At 37.6% G+C, this 12,868-nt stretch overlaps 1 protein-coding gene across 2 annotated transcripts; it reads left to right on the top strand.

The window, feature by feature from the left end:
- Positions 1–391: 391 nt before the first annotated feature.
- On the top strand, positions 392–11,130 carry LOC108672510 (WD repeat-containing protein 86). 2 transcript variants are annotated; one of them, XM_018160190.2, is made up of 10 exons: positions 392–472; positions 2,230–2,429; positions 3,644–3,765; positions 4,487–4,656; positions 5,340–5,510; positions 6,120–6,236; positions 6,599–6,773; positions 7,118–7,292; positions 8,533–8,604; positions 10,500–11,130. In XM_018160190.2, exons 2-10 carry the CDS (start codon positions 2,245–2,247, stop codon positions 10,624–10,626), a joined length of 1,314 nt encoding a protein of 437 aa, XP_018015679.1. In that variant the 5' UTR covers positions 392–472; positions 2,230–2,244; the 3' UTR covers positions 10,627–11,130. The 2 variants fall into 2 exon arrangements, with proteins under 2 accessions (XP_018015679.1, XP_018015680.1); XM_018160191.2 differs by lacking the exon at positions 8,533–8,604.
- Positions 11,131–12,868: the final 1,738 nt, after the last annotated feature.

Raw genomic sequence — 12,868 nt, 5'->3', positions numbered from 1 at the left:
ATGGGCTTACCAAATTTTTAAAAGGAAAGGAAAGTTTGCAATTTACGACCTCAAGCCAGAATTATTTGCAGCCTTATGATTGTTTTCAATGATCGCGTGTACTGCAGAGGCAAGTCGATCTCTGCGTCGTGCTAAGATGGGTCCAACAAATATTTATAAGTAATTAAAAGTTTGCAATTTACATACTCAAGCCAGAATTATTTACTGCCTCGTGCAGCCTTATGATTGTTTTCAGTGATCGCGTGTACTGCAGAGGCAAGTCGACCTCAGCGTCGTCATGCAGGTTGCCCTAGAGGCGGAGGTGTTGTGCGCTCGAGCTGCCATGGCGACTTGAGTCACGGTCAAGTCGGGCCAGGGGCGCGCGGGCTCAGTCAGTCTTAACTAACCTAACTTAATATGAAGTCAGATTCGCTCCGAGACTTCAGTGAAATTTATTATCCATAAAACTGACTAGTCTGATTTCCATTTTGAGGTAAGATAAGCACAATAAATTACAAAATTTGAATGAAATTGTATACAGACGTTCGATGTTAACATTTTTAAACAGAAAAATGTCGTTTCTCAGGAACGACTACGTACCTACACTCCGCAGAAAAAATGCAGGATTAAATATTAAGATGTATCTAAGAAGTTTTCAGCACAAGAATTGTAACTTGCTTTTCAAAATTAGAATTATTAAAATCAAATTTATTTCCACAAAGATTATTACAACCTGTAGTTTTACTTACGAAAATAAACACAATGAATTTAATATCCCACGACTTGAGCCGAATAGCAGAACAATAAAAATATATGCTGCAAAGATTGAAACATGAATTAAATATTAAATGAATGAAATTCTGTATATTTTTCTCTGATGAGCCGAATGCGGCTTGTAGTTTGCTACTGTGGTGTCGAAATGAACTCCATCTTGAACACCGTGAACACCGGTATCCAACAGTGTCAAAATTCATGCACTCCAAGCGTTAGGAATTTGTTGTTGTTCATTAATCCTATCCCCACCGGTTATAGTTCAGGGAGATTTTTAATCCTAATGATTAATAACATTAATCCCGAAGTCTAGGATGTAATTATCTGATTAAGAATTATATTAAATTATGCAGCCTTTAGTATAGTTCTAAGTCGAGTATGTATTAAAAATCCCACCTACATGCTCACATACTTTATAATAATTTCCAAGTTACTTTGATTTTCATGTGTTCATGTATTTAAAGACTTTCTTACGTATATTAATGGGATACATGAAAACAGGATTATTAAATCTCGAGATTATCGATCCCAAAGTGACATTCGGTCAATGCACTATTAATTCAACCAAATGCATTGACGCCAGCTATTCATCCACTCAATGGTATCGATACCCGAGGGGGGCATGCGAGTGTCGATCAGCACCATCGATTTCCAAGGCCGATCTGTGACGCAGAGAATCTCCATAGGTTACCAGGAAACGTCATGACCTAGCAATGCCACCAACAAACACATAGCTGATGGTGCACGGAGTCAAAGTGTACAGCCGAAGCCGAGTGTGCTCTTCCTAATTAGGTGCACGCAGAGCTGTGACTATTCAATATTAAAATGTCTAGATAGATGAAGTTTCTGTATTATGCCCTGACCCCTATTGTAATCTGGTGTTACTGTACAGCTTGCTACCAACAAACACGTAGCTGATGGTGCACTGAGTCAAAGTGTACAGCCGAAGCCGAGTGTGCTCTTCCTAATTAAGTGCACTCAGAGCTGTGACTATTCAATATTAAAATGTCTAGATAGATGAAGGTTCTGTACTACACCCTGACCCCTATCGTAATCTGGTGTTACTGTACAGCTTCAACAACAGAGCCGAGTATGAATGCAGCTTGAGAGTATGTATACTTTTTAGTTGAGTAGAAGTGTACGTACTCCAGTGTACGCACAGCTGGATAAATCGATACGTTAATAAACTCCATCAAAAGGTAAACGTCCGTACAAACACCGTCTTGTCCTGCAGCTTTCATTTTAATGACAAATTCAAACCTTCTTGATCAATTTAAGGTTAAACAATTAAGTAATAAAATGAGTCGTTGCTATACATAGTCCTTGAAAATGTTAGTTGTTACATCCAATTTGACCCGAACTTTGCGTTCCAGATATTTTATTCAAATTCCTATTGATCATTATCAGTTTCTTCAAAAAAAAACGAAAAATCTGAACTCTTTACGAATCTTTGTTCTAAAATAAATGCTTTTTGCCTAGTTTTGGATCGTGAGCATGGGGGGCGGCGCGAGCAAGGATAAGAACAGTCGTCTCCTTGAGACGATCATCGACCATGAGAAGGAGATTAACTGCATGGCGCTGTCTGAAGACCAGAGTCTGCTGGTCACGGGCTCAGAAGACTGCACCGCCAGGATGTGGAGCACGAAGAGCGACGAGACCGAGTGCCTCGGCATTCTCAAGTGAGTCTGTAGAATGTCATGAAGGTACAATATTAATTAATGGATACATAATAATCTATAGTATTATATTCTTAAGAGTTTGTCACATGTAAGTTGGTGGAAATGCTCCCGCAATAACGCTTAAAATGCAGTGGTTCCCAAAGTGGGCGATATCGCCCCCCTGGGGCGGTGGAATGATCTGTGGGGGCCTCTGGAAAGATCTGTGTTTTACCTTTCTCTTTCAAAATTGCAGCATACTAAATATCAAGAAAGAGGCGTTTGTTTTTATGTGTGGCTGTCAGCGGGGGGGGGGGCGCTAGAGATTCACTCGGGAGCCAAGGGGGGCGCCAGCCTGAAAAAGTTTGGGAACCACTGCGCGGCTTAAATCATTCAAACGTCAATAATTTAAGTTAAAGTATTTATGATCCTGTTACATCAATTGGTAATTTGTGTCATGACTATCATTAATTTTTTTCAATTTCAATTCATAAAAAAAGTATACCAAATTTAATGCTGGTTAATCATCAGAACTAATTTTTTGTTAAATTTAAGTCCGAGATACAAGTAATAGAAAAAATTGCTATTTGTACATTTAGACTGAACGTCGTTAAGTCTAATCACTTCACATCAAATCGTAAAATCTAATCACCGTTAGCCAATCACCCTCAAATGCAGACAAAATTAAGAATTCAGATCTTTCCACAAAATACTAACGTAAATGATGATGATGATAAATCTTCTTACAGAATATGATTTGAAAATATTGCAACAGAATGCAGTATGCAAATCGTCGTACGAAATAACATTTGAAAATTGTAGAACAAAATATAATTTGCATATCTTAAAATTTTGCAATAGAAACTACAGTATTCAAATCTTAAGAAAATACAGCATTTTTAATCTTACTGCAAAATACGACTGATATCTTCCAACAAAATTACGTGATGCTGTGAGCCATATGTACATAGATGCATGCGTCGAGCTCCACTAGACCATGCAGAAGTCATTTCTTTACCTCCATTACACCCGTAATCAAGTCATGCACCTTATCCCCAGCAGAGGCCACTATTTTACCTCCATCACATCCTAGTCAATTAATGCACTTTATCCCCAGCAGAGGCCACTATTTTACCTCCACTACACCCGTAATCAAGTCATGCACCTTATTTGCCGCAGAGACCATTATTTTACCTCCATTACACCCGTAATCAAGTCATGCACCTTATTCCCCGCAGAGGCCACCTGAGCTACATCACGTGTATTGGCATCAGCGACGTGTTCGTCGTCACAGGGTCTAGCGACAAGACCATCAGAAAGTGGGATATGACCACCTGCGAGTGTGTCTACGTTTACAGGGGTATGCATTTAATCTTTATTATGTCAAATTTTATCATTAAGTTATATTTTAATATTATCTATTACATTATTTCTGTGATTAAACTGTATACCACACTTATGAAACTTGCTTCATCCTTGATGCAATCAATAACTATTCAAAATTTTCTGCTCTGGATAAGTTTTCAATCAAAAAATAGGCATTTCTAACCTGAAAATTTGGTTAAATGTTAAAGAAATTTTTGGGAATGCTACATGTTCACTAATCAATATCGTATCACGCAAAGACCAAAGATTTCTAACTTCTATTGCTCAATATTCAACTCGTTTAAATAAAACGTATTGCGCAGGTGTGATGAAAAGGATTTTTTTTATGAAATATCTCAAGTGACAAATTTAGTATGGAGGATTATTATGTATTCAAACGAGACGAATAACCTATGTCGAGTCACAATGAAACTCGGGGAAGACGAATTTACTATACATGATCAACATGAAATTCATATGAGACAATTTACTACATAGGATCAGCATCAAATTTAAATATCTTTAACTTAGTATGTCGGATCAGTACGAAACTCGGCGGTACGAATTATTCAGTATGGAATAGAAAAATTATATAATTTAAGATTATTATTAGTTATTCTTCTATTAATTAATTATTCTTCTATTAATTATTTATTATTAATTATTCTTATTAATTATATAATAAGAAGAAATTATGTTTGAGAACGTTCCTTTAGGTCACGAAGCTCGCGTTCAGCGAATCATCTGCACGGGCGAGTTTATCTTCTCGACGTCGTACGACAAGAGCGCCAAGGCTTGGCTCTTTGATGAGGAGGACTTGTCAGACGATCCTGCCGAGTTGACGCAGGCACAGCTCGACAACGCCATGTGCATCAGGACTTTCAAGGCAAATTGCCTTAAATTTAATTAATTATTTCATCAGATTATTTTTAAATGCACTATTCAGAATCGTCCGGTATTCAGAATCGTCCGGTATTCAGAATCGTCCGGTTCTGAATAGAACGTATGGACGATTAGAATCTGAATAGTATGGACGATTCTGAATCTGAATATGGAATAGAAATAGAATCTCTATCTTTATGGATAGTACTTTATCATCTGTAATTCTTATAATTAGTTGAATAGTTATCAACGAGTGAGGCGCTTGATTATTTTAGCTTTTTACAAGTCTTAACGAAAATATGGTTGGCTTTAGTGCGATAATAAAATATTTGTAGTTTACGCCATTGATTGCTCTCTAATTATTGAACGCACCTCATGGCCATTAACACAAAGAACCTAGGGAGGAAGCTCAACTAATTTACAGTCCCTGACGAGAATCAGTTGATAAAAATGGAATGAGCTTTATGATTTTAAATTTTTTTATGTCTAAAATTTTTTAATTTTTAAATTTTTTATGTCATTTTTTTAAGTCTAAAAAATGTTTTTAAACTTTTCGCTTCGTGGATTTCCGACTGACAGTTGTCATTTGCGTAAGTCTAAATTGGTTCTACAGTGTTGGAGCTACAGTGTCTTGACATTGGAGACAGAAATAATAATAAAAAAATTTTCTACTAAATATCACTTCAGGGTCACACGAAGGCGGTGTATCCAATCATCTACATCCCAGCCCCTGATGATGGCGCAGAATCACCTGATGAGATGTCGATCAGCCCTAACGACATCATCATTACGGGCAGCGGCGACAAGACGGCTAAATCTTGGTCTTTTCTTTACGGAACTTGTCTTCAGACGTTTAAGGTGAGTCTGAGGTATAGCAATAGCTTTCTCTGAGTAGTCACGGATGATTTACATGTACTGTATATACAGAAATTTCTGTCTCAGTATGATGAACCTTCGTATTTGAGGCAAAAATTCATGTCTCATTGTGCTAAATATGAGTCTTTGAGGCAGAAATTTATTATTCAAAGCTTTAAATATGAGTCTGAGGCAAAAATTGTTGCTTGGGTACGTCAAATATGAGTGTGAGTCAGCAATTTCTGATCCAGTGTGCTATTTATGAGTTTGAGGCTGAAATTATAGGCGGCTGCGGTAAGTCTACGGTAACGAAACCTTAGATTCAACATATCATTCGCATTAATATGAACATTCTCATGATGAAAAGAGTATTTATTTCATACTCTATGTTTTACTCGAATAAATAATTGTATATTTCAGGAGTATTCAGAGGAGTTTAAATTAAAAACTAGCATTTTTCCTGTTCATTAATAATTTTATGTCGCACATTATGTACTCGAAAGTACCGTTGATTCCATAACTAGTATATTACTTGTTTTGCAAATAATCTATTTCGTTCATTAGAGCCACTGGAATATTATTTTCTCCCTAATTATTTTGATTTTTCTTCAGGGGCACAAAGATACCGTAGCGTCCATGGTGACAGACTCGACTGGCAGAACCCTGTACACGGGCAGCGCTGATAGGACCATCCGCTCCTGGAACATCCAGCGCGGCGAGTGTCTCAAGGTATGATACAAGTGTCTCAAGGTATGATACAAGTGCCTCAAGGTACGATACAAGTGTCTCAAGATACGATACAAGTGTCTCAAGGTACAAAACAAGTGTCTCAGGGTACGACATAAGTGTCTCAAGGTACGATGCAAGTGTCTCAAGGTACGAAGCAAGTGTCTCAGGGTACGACACAAATGTCCCAAGTTACGATACAAATCCGCCTCGGCGTGTATCATTGGAAAATGCCACTCTCGACTAGTCAAGGAATTATACAGGATCAAATTATACAAAATTTTATGCAGAGGTGTAATTTTTATCGTGTGGGTGACTAAATTAACTAAATGGCTTTGAAATAGCAACGAACTTATTGCGATCAGGTGATGGAAGGCCACGAAGGTCCCGTCATTTCCTTGACGGTCGTCAACCGCCTGCTGTACTCAGGCAGTCAGGACGGCACAGCGCGCTGCTGGGTGCGCGAGTTCGGCGACTGCACCAGAGTCTACAGAGGCGCTAAGCACTCCATCGTCAGCGTCAAGCTGCACAATGGCATACGTTAGTGCATACACGCTCTTTATTGTATATAAAACACCAATGGCATACGTTAGTGCATACACGTTCTTTATTTGATATTAAGCACTTCGTAGTCAGCGTTAAACTGCACATCAACTGAGATTATTTGTTGCAAAATCCAAAAACAGATTACACATTTGTTCCGGATGTACATTAATTTCAACAGAATATAAATTGAGCGAGTACGCTAATAATAACAATAAAGTAATAGAATTCTTGGCGTTCTCGCTATAGAATGTTATTGTACTCGGAATAATAAGCGAATTAACTATTTACTATTCCGAGGTAATTACGTTTACCGATTCAATGACCGGATATTTTTGCAGTGTTTACCGCCAGCGGAGATACGTGCGCTCGTGCCTACGATCCCAAGACCGCGGCACTGAAGAAGACCTTCCAGGGCCACATGACGGGCGTCCTCTGCATGACTTTCGTCGGCAACAAAATGTACACCGGCGGCTCAGATTCAACCTTGAGGGTGTGGGACATTAAAGACGTTCAGTAAGTTCAAAATTTTGAGTTCATTAGTTTAAGGTTTACAGGGAGTGAGGGCTGTTGGTTGACATAAACGTTCAGTGAGTTCAAAATTAGGAGGTAATTAGTTTAAGGTTTACAGTGAGTGAGGGCTTTTGGTTGATCTAACAAACGTTCAGTAAGTTCAAAGTTTTGAGTTGATTACTTTAAAGTTTACTGTGACTGAGGGCTGTTGGTTGACATAAGAATTGTTCAGTTAGGTAAGAATTAGGAGTTCATTACTTTAAGAATTAGAGTGACTGAGAGCTTTACTTTACTTTTTTTGACTTTAAAAAAGCCGCTCATTGAGCGCTACGCTATGAAAGCTAATAACATGTAAATTTTTGAGATAAATAGTTCAGTTTTTACAATAAATAATCCGAGTAAATTTAAAAAATTCGAATAAATTTAATAGCACATATTAAATCATCAATTCATCTGTGTCAGTAATCCAACGTAATTAAGTTGAAATTTGAGAAATTGAAATTTTAATCATTGACTCTTCAAGAAAATTCAAAGCTTTTATCTTATTAGGCTACATTCAAAGCTTTAGGCTGCATGGAAGCGCTAACATTTTAGTGCTTCCATGCAAATGACATTTGTTTAGATTATGACCTCAATTGTTAGAATGAAATTTTGATCATCTGTAAATTGTTATTATGTGAATATTTTAAATCAGTCTCAGAATAATTGAAAATTTTTTGAAAGCGAGGGCTTGCTACCTAACGCCACATGTTTTCAGTATCGCCATTAAAACATATTTTTATAAATATTAAGAGTAAGTTAACCCGATCCAAGATCCAAGGCATGCTTTTTTGGATCCTAGATGTGATTTTTTGGACTAAAATTTTTTTTACACCATTCAACTATTTTTGCACAATTTTTTAAATCGGCGTTTTGTGTCCGTTTACTTTTTATGCCTTCCACCTTTTTCTCGCCTCGAGTGAAGAATTAAATAAGGGTACAGTCCCCCTTCACAAAGGAACTGCTTCAAAGAGAATTTTATTCGCTAAGTATTCTTTTTAAAGCTCCGTGGCGTATGAATCAATTAAAGAGATTAGATCTTCTAAAATGAAAAACCAAATTCTATAAATTAAAAATAAAGGATTTTGTACGGAAGTGCGAATGCGACTGGACGTTATTGCCACGCAGGCCGTGAAGAGATAACCGCGGATAAAAAATCCTAATTATTCTAAAGCCACGCATGCATGAACTTACTTCCTAACAGCCAAGATCAGGAACCTCAGGAAGAAGAAGATGAAGATGCAGCGCCACTCCCTCCTCCAGTCCCGACCAGGCGGTGAGAGTTTTACAACCGACATAATCCCACCGCGCATTTGACGCTGAAATAATGTTGATTACACGTTTTTTTAACGGCATTTGCTTTGGTGGTTAAGACTCCGAAATTAATCGAGTCACGGCTTACGTAGACATCATTGTAGTGCGGATTGTTCTTCACATGTTTGTTTCTTCACGTAACCAGTAGTTAGTGATGTTAATGGAAAGATCGCTTCTTTCAAGACCACCGAAGTGGAAAATTTCATTGGTGTCAGGCGACAAGTAAGTCACGTTATAACAATAATGTAATTGTAATAACGAGTTAATAATTATTCCAAACATGTAATTATAAAGCCAATGAGGCAAAGAGCAGGGCAATCAGGTAAATATCATTCCCATCAGACCTTCACTCTCCCTCAGTATTTTGTGCTTTACGAACGCTATAAAAAAGTCAACATATATAGACTGAAAACTGTTAAATTATTTTATGATATTCTGCATTTGCAGTGTTGCAACTAATAAACAAGGTGTAGAGTGAGGTTACCATGATTTATTTCCTACCTTTTTCATTCGAGTTCGTTCTTTAGTAAGATATTGTAAGTTGAATACAAACAGTCAGGCTTTTTAAGAATATGAGTGATAACATCCTTCCACACAACGTCGTCGTCGAACTCTGCAAGTATGCTTGGTGATTATTCGCCTGAGCTCCATATTTTTACCTGAGCTCCATACTTTTACCTGATTATTACCTGAGCTCCAAATTTTTTTGCAATAAGTATCAAAATTGTAAAGAATTTCACAGTTTGACGAGTTTTTATTGACATAATTATGCATCTTGAGCGTGAAAGTGAACAATTTCATACCATCGAGACTTGAATGCGTGAGTTCACTTATTCAAATCTTGCATGTGCACTCATGAATGTTTATTCGTGGTTACAAAAATTTTCAATGTTTGGAACAATCCCGTACCGGTGCAAAAGATTCAATAATTTCATAACGCATGCATTTTACTGCGCATCCATGAGACGAAAGTTGCCGCGCGACAGAAACGATTTAACATTTCTCCCTAACTAGGAGGAAATGGCTTATCGAAACATAATTTTTATACGTTATCGAACCGAAATTAACTTTGAATTGCGTTTGTAACGCTTACATTGCTTACTTGGCACTCTCACAGGTGAAGCAAATTACATATTTAATAACTTTTCAAACCTCTCAAAATTCCCAAGTTCTTTCAACAATTTCATTTAAAGAATTGGAGTTCATTTAAAAGGAGATTTTCCTGTATAGATTAGAAGTAAACTGCAGTAGCATCATGATCAAATCATACTAGTGCAGATTCATGCTGACATTATGCTACTGCAGCTTCATGCTGACATCATACTACTGCAGCTTCATGCTGACATCATACTGCTGCAGCTTCATGCTGACATCATACTACTGCAGCTTAATGCTGACATCATACTACTGCAGCTTCATGCTGAAATCATACTACTGCAGCTTCATTCTGACAACATACTACTGCAACTTCATGCTAACATCATACTACTGCAGCTTCATGCTGAAATCATACTACTGCAGCTTCATGCTGACATCATACTACTGCAGCTTCATTCTGATAACATACTACTGCAGCTTCATGCTGACAACATACTACTGCAGCTTCATGCTGACATCATACTACTGCAGCTTCATGCTGACATCATACTATTGCAGCTTCATGCTGACATTATGACATCGTACAGCTTTAGGGGTGAAAAATATTCGAACAGCCACCACTATTATTTACTATTTCGATTGCATTTGCTGCGTGTTTTTCTAACAATATTATGCATGTTGAATAATGCTTGCGAAAAATATAAATTTCAGTTTATACATATTATTAAAAGTGAGTGACAGCTCTGGATAATTTTGCAGTCTGGAGGAAAACCAAGACATTGAAGATGACGACGAAGATTCGAGCCCGAAACTGAACTTGCAAAGCCTGGACGAGCAAAGCGGACGCATCGGTGGGTACGACAACGTGGACATGAGTCGTGGCTGATGGAATTAGCCATCGACTGATACGACAACGTGGACATGAGTCCTTGATCTCATGGACACATTGAAGGGAACGAAAACTTGGACATCGTGGGTAATCCCATGACCTCATCAACTTGTACGACAACAGGGACACAAATCGTGGGTGATCGAATGAATTCATAGAGGTTACGACAACGTCGACATCAGTCGTGGGAGATCGCATGAACAGCGGGGCGGGTACGACAACTTGGGCATGAAATAGATCGAGGGTATGACAACTTGGGCATGAAATAGATTGAGGGTACGACAACTTGGACATCGTGGGTAATCCCATGACCAAATTCATCAACTTGTACGGCAACAGGGACATAAATCGTGGGTGATCGAATGGATTCATTGGGGTTACGACAACGTCGACATCAGTCGTGGAAGATCGCATGAACACCTAGGCGGGTACGACAACTTGGGCATGAAATAGATTGAGGGTACGACAACTTGGACATCGTGGGTAATCCCATGACCTCATCAACTTGTACGACAACAGGGATATAAATCGTGGGTGATCGAATGGATTCATGGAGGTTACGACAACGTGGACATCAGTCGTGGGAGATCGCATGAATACCTAGGCGGGTATGACAACTTGGGCATGAATTAGATTGAGGGTACGACAACTTGGACATCGAGGGTAATCCCATGACCTCATCAACTTGTACCACAACAGGGACATAAATCGTGGGTGATCGAATGGATTCATGGAGGTTACGACAACGTGGACATCAGTCGTGCTAGATCGCATGAACACCTGCTCGTGTACGACAACTTGGACATGAATAGCGGGTGATCCTGCGGCTCCCACTGACCGTCGTTTTCTGTTGAATGACCAAGCCATCGAGTCGTTAAAAATAAAATGAATGCAGCCTTTTAATCCCCACTAACGCTTGTTCATTGTATACCATTTAGAATACTAAAACATTCCCAATGGAATTCAAACTTGAATTATGAAATGCGACTACGAACAGACCGTCGGTACAAAATTTTCTCTTCAGGACTCTGGGAAATTTTTGACATGTCGCTCTGTTTAAGAAATTGCATTTGGAAATCAATCAATTTAGGTTTTGAAGCTATATTATATATCAAGGTTTTTTACCAATGCTAATATAACCTGCTTCACAAACAAAATTATTCTCACATCTACATGCCGTTTATTACTACTTTGCATTTTTTCTACAATCCTACCTACCCTCTCAGTGATGGAAAAAATGCAGCTCATTCCGGTTGTTCCAATTTCGTTAGATCCCTAAGATGATCGCTGAAATTTGGCCGTTGAATGATGTTAATTTTTGCACCAAATCATGTATCGAAACGCCAATCTTCAGGATAATTTCAGCCGCCCCATACAGTACCCATCTTCAATTATCAAGGACGATCTTCGCTCGTGTTGCTGGTGATATTTTGTTGAAGTTTTTTCGCGTACAAGAAAATTAAACGTACATCTATAATACGCATTATCAATTAATAATTAATTATCATATACTTTGAAAATAATGGTATAAAATGGTAATAATAACACTAATATTCGAAGTTTAAGATATTATGAATTAATCTATAAATTATACTAATTTTTAAATGATTTGTGTTGAACAGTAATGATGTTAGAACTCTTTTTTCCGCACTTATTCAATAATACTTTCTCTGTGAGATAACGTCCATCGTGATTCATGAAATTCGCGTGAGTCGGTATCGAAGATAATGTGTGAACAAAAAATAAAATAAAATATTAATCAATATTAGTTTTTAAGTAAAAATTAAAAACTTGCGGGAATTATCTTGATATTAGTTAAGGACAATAATCATTTAATGGAATAAGACGATTGTGTTATATATTACGAAAGCAAAAAATCAATAAATAAAAATCAGTTTCGTCGTAAAATCTTTTTTTTTTTGCTTCTCAGACGCACTAAAATAAATGAAAATAAAATGCAAACAGGCTTTTCGTTACGGGTCTTTGACACATAATTTACTTTTCCATAATAAATTTGGGTTGATTAACTTCGATGGCAATATGCATGAAATACCCATATGCATTATATTTACCATTCAATAAACTCGTATATTGGATTGAGATCACTTTTTATCCCAGAGCAACAACATTAAAAGGCAATAAAGGACTTAGCATATTTTCGACTGGCTGTTTTGTGCGGAAGTTGCCAGAGTCAACGCACTGTAGTTTCACTTGCGCTAAAAATCGACTTGTTGTTAAA

The sequence above is a fragment of the Hyalella azteca genome, unplaced genomic scaffold, assembly GCF_000764305.2.
Source record: "Hyalella azteca isolate HAZT.00-mixed unplaced genomic scaffold, Hazt_2.0.2 contig13457, whole genome shotgun sequence".
Classification (NCBI taxonomy): domain Eukaryota; kingdom Metazoa; phylum Arthropoda; class Malacostraca; order Amphipoda; family Hyalellidae; genus Hyalella; species Hyalella azteca.
Note: the sequence above shows the minus strand (reverse complement) of the source record. Positions and strands in the feature narration are given on the sequence as shown.